This window comes from Drosophila novamexicana, unplaced genomic scaffold (assembly GCF_003285875.2).
Source record: "Drosophila novamexicana strain 15010-1031.04,08,12 unplaced genomic scaffold, DnovRS2.1 tig00000770-arrow-pilon, whole genome shotgun sequence".
NCBI lineage: Eukaryota > Metazoa > Arthropoda > Insecta > Diptera > Drosophilidae > Drosophila > Drosophila novamexicana.
In genome coordinates this window covers 1,586,272-1,607,898 of record NW_020824821.1, presented here as the reverse complement: position 1 = coordinate 1,607,898, position 21,627 = coordinate 1,586,272, and the positions used below count along the sequence as shown (strand labels likewise).

At 39.9% G+C, this 21,627-nt stretch overlaps 2 protein-coding genes across 3 annotated transcripts; both read left to right on the top strand.

Moving 5' to 3' along the window:
* The first annotated feature begins 1,339 nt into the window (after window positions 1-1,339).
* LOC115763752 (probable cytochrome P450 313b1) lies at window positions 1,340-6,797 on the top strand. Of its 2 annotated transcripts, none has more exons than XM_030706465.1 (7): window positions 1,340-1,540; window positions 1,590-1,787; window positions 2,902-3,093; window positions 3,157-3,226; window positions 4,293-4,419; window positions 4,511-4,729; window positions 5,633-6,797. In XM_030706465.1, exons 1-7 carry the CDS (start codon window positions 1,387-1,389, stop codon window positions 6,149-6,151), a joined length of 1,479 nt encoding a protein of 492 aa, XP_030562325.1. In that variant the 5' UTR covers window positions 1,340-1,386; the 3' UTR covers window positions 6,152-6,797. The 2 variants fall into 2 exon arrangements, with proteins under 2 accessions (XP_030562325.1, XP_030562324.1); XM_030706464.1 differs by having other exon boundaries at window positions 5,564-6,797.
* An 8,096-nt stretch (window positions 6,798-14,893) lies between these two features.
* Window positions 14,894-17,704, top strand: LOC115763742 (putative odorant receptor 85e). The gene is made up of 3 exons (XM_030706446.1): window positions 14,894-15,684; window positions 16,951-17,500; window positions 17,568-17,704. The coding sequence occupies exons 1-3, from the start codon at window positions 14,894-14,896 to the stop codon at window positions 17,640-17,642; spliced, it is 1,416 nt and encodes a 471-aa protein (XP_030562306.1). The 3' UTR covers window positions 17,643-17,704.
* The last annotated feature ends 3,923 nt before the right edge of the window (window positions 17,705-21,627 follow it).

Below are 21,627 nucleotides of genomic sequence, written 5' to 3'. Positions count from 1 at the left end.
TAGTTATTAAAGGAATATTTTGTGGATACCTTGGTTAGGGTGTAACCAAATTCAAAAATTCAAAAGTCAGTTTATCTCATTCAAACCCCATTGCCATGTTGCATATATCCCGTAAAAATTGAATCATCTACCATTTAAAGTTTTTTAGTTCTTGAGTTATTTCTTGAGTTCTTGAGATATATTCGTGTAGTTTAAAACCAAATACAATCTAAATATCCAGCTGACAGGCATCGTAATTATACATTATTCCTTTAAAATGAATTCCCTTTATTAAATTGAATCCTTTTTTAATTTTGGCACTTAACTCAATCGTATAACAATTACAAATAGAAGTGTCTATAGCAAAAATTAGATATATCCAATGGGATTTTATATAATTTTCAAGGTTAATCGTAATTGCATATCCATTTCAAATAATCTAAGCAATATTAATAGAATCAAATTCAAATTTTAGTTCGAAGAGCAAGTCATTTGATTCACTTGATTTATTTGTAAGTTATTTCCAAATATTCATTTACAGCTGGACCCTTAAGTCTCCAATGGGATTTTATATAAGAATTTCACTTTATCCATTTGTAAGTTTGATTCACTTGACTCATTTGTTCAGATATATCAAATGGGGTTTTATATTATTTTCAAAGCTAATCGCAATCATATTTCTCTAAAAAATAATTTAAAAAATTTGAATAGAATCAAATTCAAATCTTAATTCGAATACCAAGTCATTTGATTCACTTACAAATGAAGTTATTTGCAAATATTAATTTTCAGCTGGACCCTTAAGTATAGTTATATTTCTTATTATTCGTAAAGTAATATTTAAAATAATATGTAATTCAAATACCAAAATAAGCAATTTTTACTCACTTGATTCATTTGTAAGTTATTTGCAAATATAATGCTAAAATGTTGTTATGTTAATATTTATAATATTACTTTCAGATAATGAAACTATTATCGATGCAATATTTTTCATAAAAAATCCTATCATTTACAATCGTAGTGATTCAAATGCAAGCTATTTACAAATATGAATTGTAAGCGTATTTGTGTGTTCTCAAGCCACAGACGCATGAGTTTTGTCTAGGTTTACCGGTTTCTAATATGCCTCTGGCATATTATTCAGTGGCATAATTTGTGGATGTACGCGACTGGCCTTCCAATGGATGCATTTGCGTAGAGCGTGGCACGTGGCGGGCATGTAGATTGGCGCATTACGTCGCCCAAATGCGTAATCTCCGACAACATATACAAAGCTGAATGGGCTGAGCCGGACTTGCAGGCTTCTCGCTCAGTATTATTTTGAGCGTGGCGCGCTTAACATATTTATTCGATTCAATTCGATACGATTCGATTCGATTAGGGAACTCTTACCAGTTCAACGACATGCTGGCCTGCATCATTCTGGCCAGCTGGCTGACTTTGTTGTGGTTATATTTTCTGTGGAGCCGCAGACGCTACTACCGGGCCGCCTGGCAGCTGCCTGGCCCCGTGGGCTGGCCCTTCATTGGCATGGGCCTGCAAATGATGAATCCGCAGAGTAAGTGCGCTGGAAATCTAGGCCAACTGAAAATAATTTTCGCCTGCAGCCTTTTTGCAGTATATGGATGGGCTTTCGCACAAGTATAAGGCGCCCTTCATCTCCTGGATGGGCACCAATTGTTTCCTTTATGTCAACGACCCACAAACCGTGGAGCAAATCTTCAATTCAACGCACTGCACCAACAAGGGAGATTTCTATCGCTTCATGAGCGCGGCCATTGGCGATGGACTCTTCACATCCAGCTGTAAGTACACTCAGAGAAAAGGGGTTTATCCAAATGACTGGCAAGGAGCTGATAAGGTATTTTTCTTACGTTCTGAAATATTCTTAAATTCCGTACAACTCTTCTTATATTGAGTTCTGTCTCTAAGAATTTCTAGGCAATTTCGCAAAAGGAATTTTATTCGCAGCTTAAGTAAATTTAGATAGGTTTTTACAAAATTCTTTGCTTCTTGCTTTAAGTTAAAAAAACCCACTACTTAGGCATTTAAGACTTAAAATAAGATACAACATTTTTAAAAGAGGTAAAGGTGAACTGATAAGTTTATTCTCAGCTTAAGTAAATGTTGACTAGATTTTGACTACATTCTTAGTTGCGTTAAGTAAAAAACATACTATTTAAGGAGTTAAAGACATAAAATAAGGTAGAAAATTCTCAAAAAAGTATAGAATTTGTTAGATAGAATGTTGTATTTAAGTCCTGACTTTAGAAAATTCGGGTTTGAGATAAGTTTTTGAATTAAGTAAATTTTGAATAGATTTTCATATTTAAGTAAAAATTTTATAATATTTATTATACCTTGAACCAGTTAAAATGGGTATAAGGGTATATTGTATTTGTGCAAAATCCAAATGTATATAATAGGCAGAAGGGAGCATCTCCGACCCCATAAAGTATATGTATTCTTGATCAGCATCAATAGCCGAGTCGATCTAGCCATGTCCGTCTGTCTGTCCGTCCGTCCGTCCGACCGTCCGTCCGTCCGTATGTATGAACGCAAGTATCTCAGAACCTATAAGAGCTAGAGACTTAAAATTTTAGATGTAGGTGCTCCTAGTGCCTCCACAGATCGAGTTTGTTTCCGATAATTGATAACTTACTCCGTTTCCAAGCAATCGGTAAAAATCGATATCGATATCCAGTTTTTTGGACAATTTTGGAAATAATAAGAGCTAGAGTCACCAAACTTGACATATAGCTTCTAAAATAGAATATATATATGCATTTAATGTTGGAAGAAGAGGGTTCACGGTATCGCCTAGTCGGGAGCTTCTGACTAGAACCCCTTACATGTAAGGGGTAGCTATAAGATCTAATACATATTCCTCTTTATAAACGCTCTGTCGTTATTTCCTAGCGCCACGCTGGCAAAAACATCGTCGCCTCATAAATCCCGCCTTCGGTCGCCAGATTCTGTGTAACTTTCTGCCCATTTTCAATGCCGAGGCGGAAGTGTTGCTGGAGAAGCTGGACCTTGAGGGCGTGCAGCGCGGTAAAAGCCTCGAAATCTATCAAATACTCAAAAAAATCGTGCTGGAGGCTGCCTGCCGTAAGTAATAATTGAATACGGAAGAATCTTTGCGGTTTATGTGTGCACTTCTTTTTGGCACAGAGACAACTATGGGCAAGAGAATGAATTTTCAGCACGATGGTTCGCTGGCCATCTTCGAGGCATATAATGGGTGAGTATTAAGACATGCGAAAAAGATGAGATGGAACATGTCTATAACTACTCCCTGTTTATGCGTACCTAAAATATACACATTTACTGGCATAAATAAATAACTAAGTAGTTAATAGGAAATTAAGATATAAGAGCCAGCTCTATAAATATCTCGTTTAAGTAAAGTGAACACATTTTATAAGCTTCTTATGCGTCCAATCCTACGCTCGATTGCGTTTAAAATCTGTTTCACTGTGACTGCCAGAGTTACCATCTGGTTGGGCTGGCCCAGCCCATTTGTTTTTACCTATTAGCTAATTACAATCCTGCAGCCATTCAACCAGGGCTAATACCTTGCGACACGAGCTGGCGCCAGGGAGGGGGCCAGCGGGTGGCGGTCTGGGTTGTCAAAATCCCACGGGCACACTCGGAGAAAAACGGGTATTAAATCGAAATATATAAAAAACGGTTTATCTTGTTTAGGCCTTAATAGCTAGGGAGTCGAAATTTGCACTTACTTTTTGTGATAGGAGCACGTTAAGACGGGGTTTCGGGAAATTCCACCCGCAAATGTGGAAAAACCGTGAAAAAGTTTATATGAAACTTTTTGTTTACCGTTCGATCGGCCTTAAACTCATTTTCAAACATCTTTGAGAGAATTGATTTAATACGTGCCGCGGGCAATGCCGGACAATACACGGTAGTTCAATTATAAAACTGTTAAAATTAATTTTATTTTCTTCATAAAATATCAATTTTATTTGAATATTAAAATCATTTTAAAACTCGAAATTGAACTTTAAAAGTTACTAAGATCCGAAGAAGAAGGATTAACAAAGTATTAAGTAATATCATAATTAAGTAAAATCATAAGAATTTACGTAATATTTTATATATTAAAGAATTTTTGTATTTCCTGTTTTTGAAAAGAGTTCTAATAATAAGACTTCGTTCCCCATATAAGTTAAATTGCACCTTGACTGGACTTTCATAAAATTTGTGATTGATTCAAGTACACAGTTCATAGTTTTTTCTCTAAGTGCACTTGTATATTTCCCCTATGTTCCTTTTCGTTTTGCTTGCAGGATAACGGAGGTGTGTGTCAAGCGGATGCTCTCGCCCTGGCTTTACCCGGAGCTCATCTATCGTTGGTCGCGACTTTTTGACCGGCAACAGAAGGTCGTCGGCGTGCTGTTTGGTTTTGTGGAGCAGGTATGTTAGTGGGCGTTGCCCGCCCCCTCTTTGCCTGTTTCCTGCCCATGACTTGCTCTGACTTCCATGTGTTCGTCGTCAAATGCCACAGCTGCTGCAGCCAGCCGTTTCTGTTGTGGGCGTGGATGGCTCCGATGCGAACAAGCACCTGGAGCAGCAACAGCATCAGCAACAACGACAGCAGGATGAACAACAACAGCGCATCAAGTCAAAGTCGATATTTATTGAACAGGTGCGAGAGCATGTGGAACGTGGACAGCAAATGAGCTGGCAGGATGTGCGGGATGAGGCGAATGTGATTATTGCGGCGGTGAGTAAGCCAATAATACATAAGGCGAATAACATATGTGGATGATATAGAAGGAAATGTATGAAGTAGAGCTCGTTAATTTAATAGACGACTAGCAGGCATTAACCGGCTTTGCCAGGTCTAAGGCTTGTTCTTTAATTTTCAGCCATTAGTTTTTCTTTATTTAAACATACTACAAGAATTGACATTCCCTACATTTCCAATGTTACTACTGAAAGAATTTGCGTTTTCTAACTCGAAAGCCTTGAGCTGTTAGTCATCAATCATTAAGTTGATCAATGAATTAATCAATCAGTGAAGATAAACAGTTATGTTTATATGGATCACCTAACAATCAATAAATGAATCAATCAGTCAGTCAATCAACCAATTAACCAGTCAGTAAGGCAATCAATCAATCAAATAATGAACCATTTTTCAATTAGTCAATAATTAATCAATAAATGAATCAATCAATCAATAATTAATTAATCAATCAGTCAACCAATGGATTAGTTAAGAAAAATAGTTCTATATATAAAGGAAATGGGAGTTAGTAAATGAATCAATCATTCGAAGAAAAACTTATATATATAGAAGAAATGTTAGTTACATGCGGGACTATCAAGCAATCAACCTATCAATCAGTTAATTAACTAATCAATCAGTCAATAAAAACACCTATATATACGTAGAATACGTAGAAATGGGAGTTTCATGTTGGCCTATTAATCAATCAAAAAACCAGTCAGTCAATCAATCAATCAACCAATCAATCAGTCAAAAAAACAACTATATACGAAGAAGAAATGGGATTTATATGCGTGCTTTTCAATTCTATCCGAAACGCTATAGACCTTTGAGACTACATCGACGGCATTGTACTTCACCATTTTATGTCTGGCCATGCATCCGGAATATCAGGAGAAGCTGCACGAAGAGCTCCGCACCGAGTTGCCGGACCACGGTGACATTAGCTTGGAGCAGCTCGAGAGGCTAAGCTACACAGAGATGGCCATTAACGAGTCGATGCGTTTGTTTGCGCCCGTGCCCATGGTGCTTCGTAGAGCTGGACAGGACTTGCAGGTGCGACGCGATGATGGTGTCTACCTCATACCAAGCGGCACCCAAATCGGCATTGACATCTACAACATGCAGCGCGATGTGCGCGTCTGGGGTCCGCTGGCCAGAAGCTACAACCCGGAGGCACATTTCGGCACGGAGGCGCCCGCGCGTCACGCCTTCGCCTTTGTGCCCTTCACCAAGGGGCTGCGCATGTGCATCGGCTATCGGTATGCCCAGCTGCTGATGAAGCTGCTGCTGGCCAAGATCTTTCGCGGCTATCGCATCAGCACAGACGCACGACTGGAGCAGCTGCTGGTCAAGGGCAATATTTCGCTGAAGCTGAAGGAATATCCGCTGTGCCGAGTGGCGCGCAGGTAAATAGTGCTCGGTTCGACCTTTGCCCTCTTGAGTGCTTTCTAGTTTATTGCAATTTTCCAATTAAAAAAGTAATTTTCGTTTGCATTTTGCAACGTTCTTAATTGAATTTGTTCAAAACTTGTTCAATAATTCACTTATGCTGAGGGCCTCGTTAGCCGCTTCTCATGCAAAAGGCCCCAGTTAACTACGCTTCCGTCTCCGCTTCCGCGTCCGCCTCCAGCTGCTAACTGTTCATGGCCAGTTATGACATGCACCACGTTGCGTATACGTAACGCAATTGATTTAATTGCATTGAACCCAGCAAAGTTATTGTGTTGTTGCAAGTAATCAGAAAATTGCGTAAATATATTTATCTATATATATATATATATAAAGGTGCCATTTTGCCAGAGTTGGCGCACATATTCCCTGGGCCAGGTGCAACGTGCTGCTGTGCAGGTGCAATAAAAAACAATTTCCAATTTCTATCAAGACACTAATGGGGTTTCATCAAATGCTTGTATTTAGGACATGTGCAACATATTATACCCTATCGCATTTAGTACAGAGTGTATTGCCTAAAAGCTACAGCTGTCTCTAATAGTTTCCCCGAGAATAACTTAAATAATTGACAAGACTCTATTTGCATTTTTTTAGACGATTTTTTTAATGCTTCATTAATTTTTATGCATTTGACATGTAAATATTATTATTTAATTGCTCGAAAACGTAAAATAAAAATTCAGGGCTGACAAAATTATAAAAAATTTAGGGCTTTAAATTTGTAAAAATTATTATAATATTTTTCTTAAATAATATGTTTCACTTTTGCTGGCTGTTATATTGGGAGTCATTCGTTGCCATTCAGCTTTCTTGGCCCCACCCCTCGCCCCACCGCCTACCGCCAACCACAATCTCCGGTAACTTGTGTTAAATGAATAAATTGCCAGTGTTGTGCAACGAAATATGCATAATTCAATGCCTGGCCTCCTGTCAGCCTTCGTAACCGCCTGCATTCGGAAGCCCCACAACGAGCAGAGCACGAGAAAGGGCCTCGTTAACGCCTCAGAGCACGGTTAACAAATAGCCAACAAAAGTGTGTGCGCTGCGGTGGGGGGCGTGGCATATGCAGTAATCAGAACATTAATCTAATACGCGTGTTTAGTGCGGCCAACGGGCGGGCATTCAACTTAATAAAAGCTGTTGAACGCTTCGCAATAAGTAATTAAATCATTTCCAACAAATCAAACGGGCAGCGGCGGGCGACACAAAGGACTCAAACTTGAATCCTTGGCAAACACAGTGAGACAAGCCCCGTCTTTGGCCCCGTTTCGGTTTTGGTTTATTATTAATGAGCAGAAAGTTTAGCAAGTTTTCAATTAGTTATGCGCCTACACAACCATACACCGAGGCATAATCAAGACAAACGTCGACTCGGTAATAAAATATTTAGCTGCTGCCCTTAATTGACTAGCAAACGGCTATTTGTCTAACAAGCCCTGGCAGTATGCCTCCAGCTTTAAGTCAAGAAGTTAGCTGACTTGGCATTCTTATCAATTTGCTAGATGAGCGATGAGCCAGGTGCAGGGCCAATTCAAGGGGTCTCCACAACTTGTGGCAACTGGCATGGCAAGCACTCTTTGTATAAATACGAATAAGTAGCTGCACTCAATGGCAATTTACTTGCACAAATAATCCGATTTTCTGAGAGTACTTTCAAAAGTGCAGCGAATTGGTGGGCAAAGTAAAGTGCTTAAAAGTAATCACACATTATTGTATGCTGTTAAGCTATGCCAGCATTTATTTTAATTTGAAATATAATACGATTTATGAACAGTATGCATTTGTCAACACTGAGCACTCCCAAACATATATTTGTAGTTTAATATAAATTAAAGAAGCATATATCTGCAAAAGTTGGTGATATATTTCCAATAACGAAACTATGCAGCGTTTATTTTAATTTGAATTATAATACTATTTACATTCATTGCTTTTTTCGTCTAAATGCTATTTATCAACACTAAACATTCTCAAATATATGTTCAATATTCAATTGAAATATGCACAGCCTTTTTGTTTTTCATAATTTTAATGCACGTGACGATCCGGTTGCTCGATCTGGTGTGGGCATTTAAATTTCTGCGTTCAGCCCCTTATCAACACTGTCCATAAATTTAAATACCAAACAATTGCACAATATCAGCTTGCTGTGTTGAATAACATTCAATTAAAGCTCACACAATTCGGCAGTGTGACCGCAGCGCTGAACGTTTAAACCAATACAAAGCCACGCAATGCAATAATTTTGTTCACTTAATATGTGTGTGTGTGTGTGTGTATGTTAATTACAGTTAAACATTTAGCAGGGCAACCCGCATGTTCGTTAACTGCGGACAAGAAATAAACAAAAGCAATGCGTATGCTGCCCAAGTCATGTGGGTAAACCACATTAAAGCACACACACACACACACACACACATACATCCACACACGCACGCACACAATAACAACCATTGTGGCTGCTGCAATCGTGAGCCTAATTAAGTTTACTTGGGGTTTACAAGACAGAGCCAAAAAAAGAAATCCTGGTCAAATAACGTACTTAACCGATGGCAAATCGGGCACTTAGCTCATCAATGTATGTTAATGAAAATTGTTATTGTGGTTTGATGTGCATTGCGCATATGTGTGTGTGTGTGTGTGTGTGCACGTGTTTGTAGGGTCACAAACTTAAAGTGTCTGCCGCTTTAGCTCAAATTGAATAAGGCCATGTGTGTAGACAGCTTCAAACACTTAACTCAATTTGGCGTCTCAAAAACTTTTTGGCCAGCAACTGCGGCACTCTGCCTTCCTTTAAACGAAGAAGAAGAAGGTCTCAACATAGATTCAACTATTTTGTGAAATCTGAGCAAAAATATTTAGCAAAATTGAATTAAAAAGTTGACGGCAAACTGTGCGAATTTGTCGATAACTTTCGCGGCGGTTATCTACGTAATATTCTAAGAATTGAGTGATGAAATCAAGAAAGATTCTAAGTATCTTAATTGCAATTATATTATTCAAAATTATATTATTATTATTATATTATATTGTTGGTCACACTCAATTTAAGTCTAGGCCTAGAGCCAGCTTGTATTGGGCATGGTATTTAAAGAAGAGCGCGCTGCAAATTATCTTGAAAAGTTTTCGCAATCATTTTATTTAAGAAAACATTCCAAGTTAGTACAGTCACAAAAGTATAGTTGAAGAACCAGCATAATTTGGTAGTTTCTTATAAGGCAAGCGCTGGTCACACTGGTTACTTAAGTCAGTGAAATTCCATCTGGAAATTAAACTGTGTTTCATCCCATTTTCACTGTTATAATGTCCTTTTGCATTTATCTATGACAGTGTCAACTTTGCTGCTTATTTTCTGACAAATTGTTTTTTCCAGAAATAAAATGCAAACTTTCAGTTATTGTTGCGCAGTGGGAAATGCGAACGGGAAGCGAAGGAAATGCGAACGGAGCGAGTCGGTGCGGCTGGAGAGGTGAAGAATCGAAGCAACGGCCAAAGTTTAAACAGCAACAGAAACAGTGAGGGCGTCACTGGCAACTGGGCAGGGGAAGAGGCACGGGCACGGGCAGGGGCGGGGGCAGAGGGTTAGCTGGTAGCTGTCACTTTAATGCGAACTCTCGCGTCGCGTTGTGTCCCGTGTCAGTTGGAAAACTTTTCGCTGTTCGGCCGACGCCTGCGGCTGCTGCGTCGCATAAATAGGCAAACATGAGTCGAGCGAAGCGCGTGACTGTCGCCCTGTTGAGCAACCCCTTGGCCACCTTAATCCTGTCCAGCCCTTTCGCGCCAACCCATTGCACGCGCATACAAATGACTTACTGATTGACTCTCTCTGTGCGGACTTTGGTGGTCGTTCGCCAGCAGCAAATTAGCCGTGTTCATGTGGTCCAACGGGCCAATGTAAAAGCCACTAACACCGCAAAGCCCAGCTCTGTGCCTGCCCCTGCCCCCTACCCTTTGCACGAACGCAGTTCATTTGCAATTGAAGGGTAGCCTGAGTTTGTCCAAAAATGGCCAGCGCAATTAATTAAAAAGTTTGCTGCAAAAACTGCAGGGACAGCATCTGTGCATCAGGGGAGTGCGGTGTGGTTGGGTGGCACAGGTTTCCAGTTTGATGGACAAAGCTCCAAAAATATTTATGCAGCTGGCAACAGTGGCAACTGGCAACTGCCATTGTCTGTGTGTGCGTGCAAATTGAAATTGCGCATACGACAGGTGGCTCAGCGCTAAAAATATTCAAAAGCTGAAGCGAAAATAGCAAAGAGAAAATAACATAAATAGTGAAGATATTTGGATAAGTAACCAAAATAATTTGAAACTTTACTTAAAGCGTTGGACACACTCCATTCAAGTCAAAAGGGAACTTGAGCTGGGGTTAAACCAAGCATTGACCACACTCTATTGAAGTCGAAAGGCAACTTGAGGTGGGGTTAAGCCAAGCATTGGCCACACTCTATTCAAGTCAAGAGTCAACTTAAAATCAGGTTAAGCCAAGCGTTAGTCACACCAAAGACAATATAAAGACTAAGATGAGTAACGCCATACAACAAAATGTTTCTATGCAGCTTGATTTTTTGAAAATTGAAAACGCAAACAAAATCTGTATCATTGCGCTCTCACAGCCAAGAGAGCAAAAAGCTAAAAATAGAATGTACTCTTAGCTTCGGTTCTATGAGGGCCGTGCAAGCAATTATGTTTGTATATGTGTGCATATACATACATAACAGAATATTTAAATGTGTTGTTATCCACTGCTCTGGCAAAGAAAAATATTTTCTTAGTTTTCAAGCGCTGATCATGACCTATCCCAAATTTGTGTTGACTTATGAATGCATGTTTTGTACTGAGGTTGGCTTCGTAAAAAATATGTATTTTTAAGTCGATGCAAATATTTATATTTATGTGGATACGAAATTGGGGTAGGTCATGATCAGCGCTAGAAAACTAACAAAATTAATTTCTTGCCAGCTAAAGCTAGAGCAGCGATAAACAACACATGTACACATATTTTAAAATTCTTATACATGCATAATTCACGCATACAACCAAAGGTGGTTGCACGCCATTGGCTGAGACAAGAACTTTTCTCGAGCATACACTGTTCAAAAACAAAAGTGAAATCAATCTATGTGTGCTTTTTTCTTAACATAGTTATTGCACAAGATGCGCCTTGTGTAAAAATTATTTAATTCTAAGAATTCGCTGCTCGTATCAGAATCAGCAAACCGCGACTTGGGCATTCGTTCGTCTAAATGAACAGCAGTCGGCTGCCATGTCGTACGAAATCGTAAAAGCCAGTTTAGGAATCCAGCCTAGAAATTTTGCGTCGCATGCAAATGTATATATAAGATAAGTAACGCTATCTTATTGTTAAGATTGTCTTTGGTCACACTCTATTCAGGTCTAAAGCCAACTAAAAATGAGAAAGGAAGGCTATCTTCGGCACGCCGAAGATCTAATACCCTTGCAGACCCAACCTATTCATAATGCTCATTGTGCTTTGCTCGTATTTAAGAAGCACAGGGAAAATAGTTAATGCTGAGTTTGGTCAAGATATCTTGATAAACGAAAATGTTTTTCATACAACTTAATTTTCGACAGATCGTTCCGATAGCAGCTATATGATACATTGGTCCGATCCAGCTGGTTCTTGTATATGTATTGCGTGCAAAAGAAAAGCGCCTCTTTCTGCAAAGTTTCACAAAGATAACTTTAAAACTGAGAGACTAGTTCGCATAGAAACAGACAGACGGACAGATGGAAATGGCAATATCAACTCCGCTGTTGATACTGATCATGAATATATATATATATTTTTATGGGGTCGGAGATGTCTCCTTCTATGCGTTACACATTTATCGACAAAATTATAATAGCTTCTGCAAGGTATAATGAGGTTAGGCCAAGCGTTGGTCACACAAACATAATTAAAATTGGTTAAGCCAATTAGTTTACACACGTCTAAAGGCAACTAAATTTTGGGCTAAGCCAAACGTTGCGCACACTTTTTTCAAGTATAGATCAAACTTGAGATGGATAGCGCTTTTTGCAATCAATTGGATGCGAGTTTTCTTCTTTTGAACAAATTAATATAGCCCTTACTCCTAAGATAAAAGCCAAGATTTCAGCAATTAAGTAATTTGAATAGAGGTGGCCAAAGTGAAACTTTCAGCTTTGAGTGCACGCCAACTACAAATGCAAACTAATTGCATTTTTTTTCGCCTACGTCCGGCACAAAGATTGAATTTATTTTGTAGCCAGGCTTAAATTGTTGCACACTGTTGGGATAATGAGGCATGAAAAGCAGCAGCAGCTGAAGTGAGTGGCTAGAAGTACACTGGCCTCACCGGTTTATGTCTGAGTCGGGCCAACTGCTACTTGGCCAAATTGTTGCCGGGTTGTAAAAAGTTTACAGCCACGCGTCAGCCAGCTCAACGTGGAGTTGGGCATAAATTTTGCATGCGACTCGGCTACATGTGAAATCTTCACTTGCGGCTCCTGTTGTTCCTGTTCTTCCTGTTGTTTCAAGTTCCTGGAAAGGAAGCTACCGCCAACCTGCTGTGATTTATTCAATCAACTTGTGCGTCGCGCCAACAGCTCAAGTTCCTTTTATTATTTAGACATCTTTTGCTCTGCTTCTCATTACCCTTGCTGTTGTTGTTGTTTGTGCGCTACCTTATGCGAATTTAATGTCACTTGGCTGGCTAAGACAACCTTGTTGCCACATTTAATCTGCATAATTTTTATGAAACAACAACGGTAACAATTGAGCTACATTCTATGCCGCAGGCTATTGTCGGCGACGGCTTACGCGTCGTATGCGCAATATGCCAAATGCTTTACATATATTGTTGCATACTTTTTGGAGGCTGGTTTATTTAATTGCCTCGGCGCACACGCCGCGTATGCGTAATGAAAACAGAAATTGCAAATGATTTCTTTAATGAGCAGCTCGGAAATTATCAGGCAAGCTATTGCTTCGGAGCAGTTGTTTTTTTTACATTTGAATAAAAACCAAAAGAGGAATTTATTTATTCAAATAATTTCTGGTTAATTTGGAAAACGGGCTCAGTTGTAAAATTAAAATTGTTCATTACAATTTATTCAAATCCCTTTGAGCTGGAACATTATTAAACCGAGCTTTTAAAAAATATTTTTAGTAAGGATCAGCACATCTGATTGGCATTCAAAAGCAGCCATTTGAGGTGATTTTGGTTGTCGGCTCCCCGTAGATAAGTTGTATTTCTATTGCTCTAATTTATGCAAATTCAAAGCAAGCACTGCGAAAGGGTCAGCCGTGACCTTTGGTTTCGTCAGTTGAGGGGGCGGGGGCTCAGGTGAAATGTGTTACAAAAATAAACCTGAATGAAATGTGTGTGCACCTGGGCAGCTGTCGCTCGCGCGTCATTTATTTCATTAAATATTTATCGTGCGACAGTTGCAATTAATTTAATTGACATACGGCCCAAGCAGTTGCGATTTTGCGGTCAATTTTCGCACGGCAACAGGTGCAAACTGAGCTGCTGGCAAAGGCTACAAAGGCTGGCATTTAATACATAAATCGCCCATTGCCATGGAGCTTCCGCAGCTGCTACCTTAGTCAACAGTAAGAGAAGGTGATGGCTCTCCCCCACCCTCCCCCTCTTCTGAATCCTTGCTAATTGCTGTGGCACGTGAACTTAATAGCCTCGACATGCAATTGATTCTCAAATTTATCAATTTGAATAAATAAGTTCGTCCTGACTGAGCCAAGTTTAAATGTTTAATTTTTTTTTATATCTTTATTTTGAGTCAAAAATAACACACATTTTTATTACAACACAGATGCTTAGGAAATGTTTCGTCAAACCTGGCGAACAATAGTGTCAAATGCGGCATTTTTATAAGTCGGGAGACTCTTAGGCATCCCCTCTGTCATGGTTGTAGGCGGTCCTTGAACGATCTTCGCCTAAGCCTCTTGACTACACACCTTCCAACGAGGTCCTCTGCTGCCCGGTTGCAGTGTCGTTTGTTGTACCTCTCCGATTTGGCTCTCTATGTTCGCCAATCTGTTGGCTGTTGGGATTTAGCCATTTGAAAGCTAAGCCCCTTTTATTCAGTACAACTCTAAGCTACTTGGCCCTTCTGCCAGGCTGTAGGGGTCTGTCATCTATCCAGATTGCAGGAGCCTTGTGTAGTTGACCGTCTGGCTTTTCGAGGCGAGCTACAATTTTTGCTAAATCTTCCTTCCTTTTGGGGTCGAAGGTGAGCACTAAGTCGGGTTCTTGGCATATTCAGCCGAAAAAACGTTGTAGTTTGTATGAACGTTCAAACGCTGGCAGACAAACAAGCGGCAGGTCGCCAGCTCAAATCCCGTATCAATTAAAGGTAAATTTAAGCGCTTTTGTGCCCGACTGACGTTAGCACATTGTTTGACCCGAGCGACGCCGGGTAATTACTTTTCTAGTTGGCACGAAAATCAGTCCAGCAATTCAGTTTAGTCGAGTCCAACGGGGTAATTAAACATTTTACAAACTCGACGCCCACCAACTAGCCCCGCCCACTAATAACAATTAGGGCTCGCAAAGCGCGACACTTGGCTGAAAACTTTTAAAAGCTCATTAATGCATAAATTAGGCTGTCGGCCGACCCGCCCAGCGTCGTTCGCCTTTAAATAGCCGCGCGGACCACGAAGATGAGCAGTTCGGGGAGCAAAACGCCCGAAGCATGGCCAGTCTGCAGTTCCATGGCGGCATCGAGGCGGGCATTGGCTATGCCCCACGGCCGCTTGACGCGTGTCGAGTGCCGCAGCTCTTTAGACTCCATCTCAGGATACAATTGCTGGTGGGCCTGATGCCCAAGCCGGCGCTGCCCGCTTGGTTGCCCACCTGGCTGCATTCGCTGCTCCGCCTGCTGGCGCTCCTCCATTGCCTGGTCGTGCTCTTCATAGCGTTGCATCTAGGCGTGCTGTTCTGCAAGACGACACTGGATGCTCTGCCGACGGGCAAGCTGGAGGACATAACCGATGCACTCACCATGACAGTCATCTACTTCTTTACGGCCTATGCCATCGGCTATTGGTGTGTTCACTCCGAGCGGCTGGTGCAATTCCTGTCCCACATCAATCGGGAATATCGCCATCATTCGCTCGCCGGCGTCAGCTTTGTGAATATGTACACTGCCTATCGCTGGGCGTGCAACTTTACGGCCATTTGGCTGATTTCCTGTCTCTCCGGCTGCATCTTCTGGGGCGTGACGCCCCTGGTCCTGGGTGTAAGGACTCTGCCGCTGCGCTGCTGGTATCCGTTCGATGCCATGGCCGTTTACGTCTATATTCTGGTGTATGCCACACAGCTTTACGGCCAGATTATTGTCGGCGCCACTTTCAGCTTTGGTGGCTTTATGTTCGTCTCTCTCTGCTTACTGCTGTTGGGTCAGTACGATGTGCTTTACTGCAGTCTCAAGAATCTGGACGCACATGCCCGGCTGCTTGCCGGTGAGTCTCTGCCGGCATTATGGTAAGCTCTACTAAATGTCTCCAATTTAACAGCTATAAAATATCTTGATTTCCTTACCTTTCTTTCGTACACAATCCTATCTGTACCTTTACTATTTAATTGTACCAAAAATTCTAAAAGAATATGTACCTTAAGTATTTCCTTTATTCAGTTTTATGTACTTCTGTATATACTTTATATTAAATCAGTTTAGCTTTCATAGAGAAGTGTAGCTCTTTCTGTAAAATCAGATCCAGTGTACATTTAAAAAAGTACCAATTATGGTACACATGCGATCACTCTCTTACTCTAGAACATACACAGTTCTTCGTTCATTTTGATAGTATTTTATTATACCACCAATTGGAAGACAATGCACATACAGTACTTTGAAAACAGTTTGACCTTCACATGTAGGTAGTGTACCTTTTTCTATACCATTTAATAAATGGTACATTTTCAGCACATGTCTCAGCTGTGACTCCAAAAACTTTCCTTACGTTCTAATACATACACAATTATTCTTTTATTCAAGAAGTTGTACCTTAAGGCTTTTCTACTTTTAAGTACTTATATAAAATTAGTTAAGCTTTTTCTTTTATTATTCTTTCATTTTGTAAGAAAATTCATTTTTCTGTCCAATGCAAGGCCTTTTAGTTAAGGCCTTTTAGTTAATTAAAATTAGAGAGAGAGGAAACTTTACGTATGTTACCATAGAGTAAACTGTCCTTTTAGGTACATTTGCAAAATTATTCTTTAATTTTGTAAAAAATACAATTTTACCAGCAAATGCCAGAAGTTGGGCCTTAAGGCTTTCGATTTTTAAATTAATCTCATATTTACAAAATCAAGTATGCTTTCATAGAATGGGAACCGTACCTAATTATATTTACAAAATCAAGTATGCTTTCATAGAAAGGGAACCGTACCTAATTGAGTAAACTATCAATTTAGATATATTTGCAAAATTATTTTTTCATTTCCTAAAAAAATAAATTTTACCAGCAAATGATAGATGTCCCTTAAAGTTTTTTGTATTTTAAAGTACTTTTAAATTAATTAATATTAAAATCGGTTAGGCTTTCATAGAGAGGGAACTGTGCCTTTGCTAAAATGTTAGATACATGTGCAGCACATTTAGCAAATCTCTCTCCCTCCACATAGTTCTTCTTCCATTTACCAACACGCACATATTTAAAAGAGTTGCCACCTGGGCCGACAAGCAACCAACTGTGGCGCATATGAATAAGCTGATTAGCCTAAGACCAATTCTAATATTTTTGCCAGCGATTTACAGCGGGAGCTGCTACTGGACGAATCGACCTGTGAGCTTGGTGAATATGCTTTGCTGCAGGAGCACTCGACGGATTTGGTCAATTTTATGTTAGCGCGCGGGCATCCGCTGGCACTGAGCCTGACAAGGGCCGCACATGCGGGGCTTGTGGAATGCGTGCGTTTGCATCGCTTTGTGCTGGAGTATGCCGCGGAGCTGGAGCAGCTGTTTAGCCCGTACTGTTTGATCAAATCGCTGCAGATCACGCTGCAGCTGTGCCTGCTCGTGTTCGTGGGCGTCTCCGGCTCACGGGAGGTGATGCGCGTGATCAATCAGTTGCAGTATCTATTACTGACCACCTTCGAGCTGCTCATGTTCACTTACTGCGGCGAGCTGCTGCACAGGCACAGCGTCCGCGTCGGGGATGCGTTTTGGCGTGGCGCCTGGTGGCAGCATGCACCCCACATGCGCCAGGATGTGCTCATATTTCTGGCGAACAGTCGCCGTGCCGTCCAGGTAACGGCCGGCAAGTTCTATGTCATGGACGTAAATCGTCTGCGATCGGTGAGCTTTTGAGTTGCTGTAACAAGTTTCTTTTTTACATTTTTTTACACCCTTAACTTGATGATAGGTTATCACGCAGGCGTTTAGCTTTCTGACGCTGCTGCAAAAGCTGGCCGCCAAGAAGACAGCCGTCGAATCCTAGGACCATGCCCATTGTTTGCCAGTGCTAATATTTATTTTGCTCATTAAAAACATGTCGAGTAAAATGCAAATAATATTTACATACGTTTCCGCCTCGTGCCTTTATTTGCTTAACATTCTACAACGCCCAACTCTCTCCGAGTGGGCGTGTCAATGCTTCCTCGTAAACGCCTTTGGCCTATCTTTGATAAGGAACTCGTGCCAACCCAACTCAAAACATGCAGAAGCAACAAGCCGAGATTTGAATGCCCTCCAGAAACGGCGGCAATTCAGTCTACATTATGTTTGCAGCCCATGTTAGCTAATTAGAACCTGGTTGTAAATTTCTAAACACAACAATATTTTATATGATGTACATTCAATTGAAATGCAGCTACTTATGGTAAGTGCATACTATAGCTCTATATACCCATATGTATTTCATTTTTAGAAGCCACTTTATAATTTATTTTTGTGCTCTCGAGTGCCATAACAAATAATATGCTGCTATTCAAGGAAAATGAAAAAGAAAAGAAAACAAAAACCAGCCTGTGCCTATCTCTAGAGTAAAGTTCTCAGATTTGCCAAACAGCCTAAAAGTCGACTTTAATTTTGGTGAGCGCGCGACGCACGTACGAAAACTTATGGAAAAGTTTTCAACTCATTTGCGCTTTGCATTTTTCATTGTGCCAAAGACACGCACACATAGGCCATGAGTGTGTTTGCGTGTGCGTGTGCGTGTGTGTGAGTGTGTGTATGTGTGTGTGCAAGCAACGAGTGTATTTATTGTAAGTCATTTGTTTCTGTTTTTTGCGCCTGCCTTTTTTGAGGCACCCACGTATTTCCTTTGTTGTAATACCATTGAAAATGTTCAAAAGAGGGTATATTACAATTGAATAATTGTATGTAGCAAGCAGATTAAATAAATAATAAAATAATAAATAAAATAAATTGTTGATCAATATAGAATGCAGTTTATGCAAAGATCTGACTTGGCCCTCAATGATCCCATTATAAAATGTTTTCAAAAGTTTAATGGATTTTTAATGGATTTTAATTACATTGCCCCTTACCAAATGCTATAAATAGGTTATATTACAATTAAACAAATATATGCAGCAGGCAGATAAAATAAATGATATATATAAATTCTTGGTCAATATAGTTTGCAGTTTATGCAAAGATCTGCCTTAGCTCGAGATGATTCATTTTAAAATAAAATTTAAATGAGCGATTTATTTATTTATATATTTTCTTTTAATGCTAATCGATAGTTCTGACAAAGAGGTATATTAACAGAAACCCAGATGAATAATCTCAAGATATTTCAATCATATGAGTTCGCCCGAACGACGCCTTTTTATGTAATTTTAATTTTTTTTTATGTGTGTAAATATTTATACTAAAACTTAAGCTGATTACAGGGCATCTCCCAGTCGGTCAGCCTCGAGACAAGCAAGCTTGTTTTGTTTTTGGTTGTGTTTTCGCTTTTGTTTGTGTGCTTGTTAGATTATTACCTTTTTGCTCATTGTACTTTTGGTATTTCGTGTCGTTTCGGAAATACCTTTCACTTTGTCGATTTATTCCTTTGCCAGCTAACTACCTTTATGCGTGTCTGCAGGAGCCAGCACATTTATATTACCTGATATTTGATAAGCGCAATGCACAGCAGCAGCAGCAGCAGCAGCAGCTGTAGATAAATGTGATTGCCATATTTCTTTGTCATCCTGGCAACCAGGTCGATCTCACTTGAGCTTGCGGCCATAATGAGACGAAACCGCGTAGAATTACGCCTCAGCTTTGAGCTGCCATGTCCAAAGAAAGAACAAAATGCATTTAATGGCAACTGCAAGCTGAGCCTTAAACAAATCGAATTGCATTCAGACCGAATGAGCCACTGATAGATGAATTGATTGAATTGACAACACCATCTGCTCGTCCAAAGGGCATTGATTGCACATTTGCTTGTTTTCTTCAGCTTCTTAAGTTTCAACATCTATTTTGGTAGTACAAATAGCATAATTTCTATATATAAAACTGTTTATCCTTGTTGACTGACTGACTAACTGACTTACTGACTGACTGCTTGACTAAGTGACTGATTGACTGATTGACTGACTGACTGACTAGCAGACTGACTGATTGACTAACTGACTGACTGATTGACTGACTGACTGACTGATTGCCTGCTGATTGATTTTACTGTAGTTACCTTATGGGATGAAGGTGCATGTTCAGACGGAGTTTCGGGAAATTCCACCCGCAAGTGTTACAAAATCGCGAAATACGTTTGTATGAAAATCTTTTGTTTACCATCCGATCTGCCTCAAGCTCATTTTCAAAAGATCTTTGTTCAAATTCATTTGAGGGGTGTTTCACACTTTTTGAAAAATCCATTCTTCCCCTAGAGGAAATGGGAGCCAAAGACTTGGCGGGTGGCGTTTCGCGCTCCAAATTCATTCCCAAAGAACTTTATGAAAAATCATTTGAGACAGGTATTATACTTTTTGCAGAATCAAAACTTCTTCATCAGTGTCAAAATTATATTTAAAGCTTTTTGGCAATATTTTAATTGATATACTTGAGGCAAAGTGCTGGGGTTGGGTGAAACTCGCTGGTAAAGCAATAGAACATAAATATTCTCTAAATGCCTAGACTCTTATGCTAGATATTTAACTTACTTAAAGCCTTAATTTTTCGCTCCCTCCATCGCAACAGGCTAAGGTCGAAGCTTCAGCTGCCTTCCAAAAAATGTTTGTGGTCCGGCCCTGAAATGCGCGAAAATATGTTTATAAACTAATTTGTTTTGTTTTTAAGCGTAGTAGCTACACTTGAATTGGCCCCATGCAAAGTTGAGTGCATGAATAACAATCTTCTGGCCATTTGTTTGGATAGCGGATGCCAGCTGTCTGTCATTGGCCTGGCAAACAGCCAGACAAATATCTAGGCCCGCATGGCATTTGCCATTGACGAGGCCGCGCTGCAGGCAAAAGGACCTGTCGACAACTTTGAAGTAGTCTCCTCCAAATTAAATTAACACAAAGGCATCTCTCGCTTCAGCATTTTCCACTGACAGCTGGCGGCATTTTAATTGAAAGCAATCAATAACAACGCGCACAACTCTTCCAACTTCAACCGAAGTATTTGCTGCCAGCTGCCAGAGATTTGCAATGAACGCGGCTACCCAAAGCCATAAAATATATCACACAACAATATTCATTAAATAGCTTTAGTCTATATAATACATTTCATGAACGTATTTTAGGAACTTTATTGTTCCGCTTGATAAACCAACTTTATGAACTTATCTTATAAACTGATAGTCCTGTAAAGTAAGCAAAAACAGATGCACGTTATACAACACTTTTGAGAATATTTGCCTGTCGCTGGCGCGTTGTCACTTTTTTCATTTCGTCAATTTGCAAGTGCTGACTAATAACGCCTAGATAAAAAAGTTCAACAACGTATTTAAGGAACTTTAGTGTTCTAATTTTATGAACTTGAATCATAACCAGACAGTCCTGTTAAGCAACTAAAAATAGATGTACGTTTTCCAGCACTATTGGGAGTATTTGCCTTTCGCTGACGTGTTGCTACCTTGCTTCATTTCGTAAATTTGCAAATGCTGACTAATAAAGATTGATTTAACTCAATTAATTGTATTTAAAACTAACTCTATTGTTCATTACTCAATTATTTCGCTTGGCTCGTCTTGGCTGTCTTATTTTATTAGTATGATTCTGCAATCATTTGCACACACTTCCTTGGGTGCCTGTCATTTTGTCACATAATCAAATTAAACAGCCCACACACAACATTTTGTTATACCTTTTGGCTAATTTAATTTACCTGCTAATATTCAATTTGAGACTCATGCTTGAGTTTTCAGTTAAGACTCGATGAAATATTTTTGTGCATTTAGAATTTAATTGGCTCGTACAACCTGTCGCATACGTAATGTCCTTGTTGGTGCTTTAGAATGCTTTTGTCAGCGTGTTGCTGTCATA

What these genes read in the sequence shown, in the direction of transcription:
- LOC115763742 (XM_030706446.1), top strand. Translation starts at nt 14,894, where the DNA reads ATGGCCAGTCTGCAGTTCCATGGCGGCATCGAGGCGGGCATTGGCTAT. An exon ending in GAGTCTCTGCCGGCATTATG is followed by an intron (nt 15,685 to 16,950) that starts GTAAGCTCTACT and finishes TATTTTTGCCAG; the next exon opens with CGATTTACAGCGGGAGCTGC. An exon ending in ACGTAAATCGTCTGCGATCG is followed by an intron (nt 17,501 to 17,567) that starts GTGAGCTTTTGA and finishes ACTTGATGATAG; the next exon opens with GTTATCACGCAGGCGTTTAG.
- LOC115763752 (XM_030706464.1), top strand. Translation starts at nt 1,387, where the DNA reads ATGCTGGCCTGCATCATTCTGGCCAGCTGGCTGACTTTGTTGTGGTTA. An exon ending in ATCTTCGAGGCATATAATGG is followed by an intron (nt 3,227 to 4,292) that starts GTGAGTATTAAG and finishes TTTTGCTTGCAG; the next exon opens with GATAACGGAGGTGTGTGTCA. An exon ending in CGAATGTGATTATTGCGGCG is followed by an intron (nt 4,730 to 5,563) that starts GTGAGTAAGCCA and finishes GAAACGCTATAG; the next exon opens with ACCTTTGAGACTACATCGAC.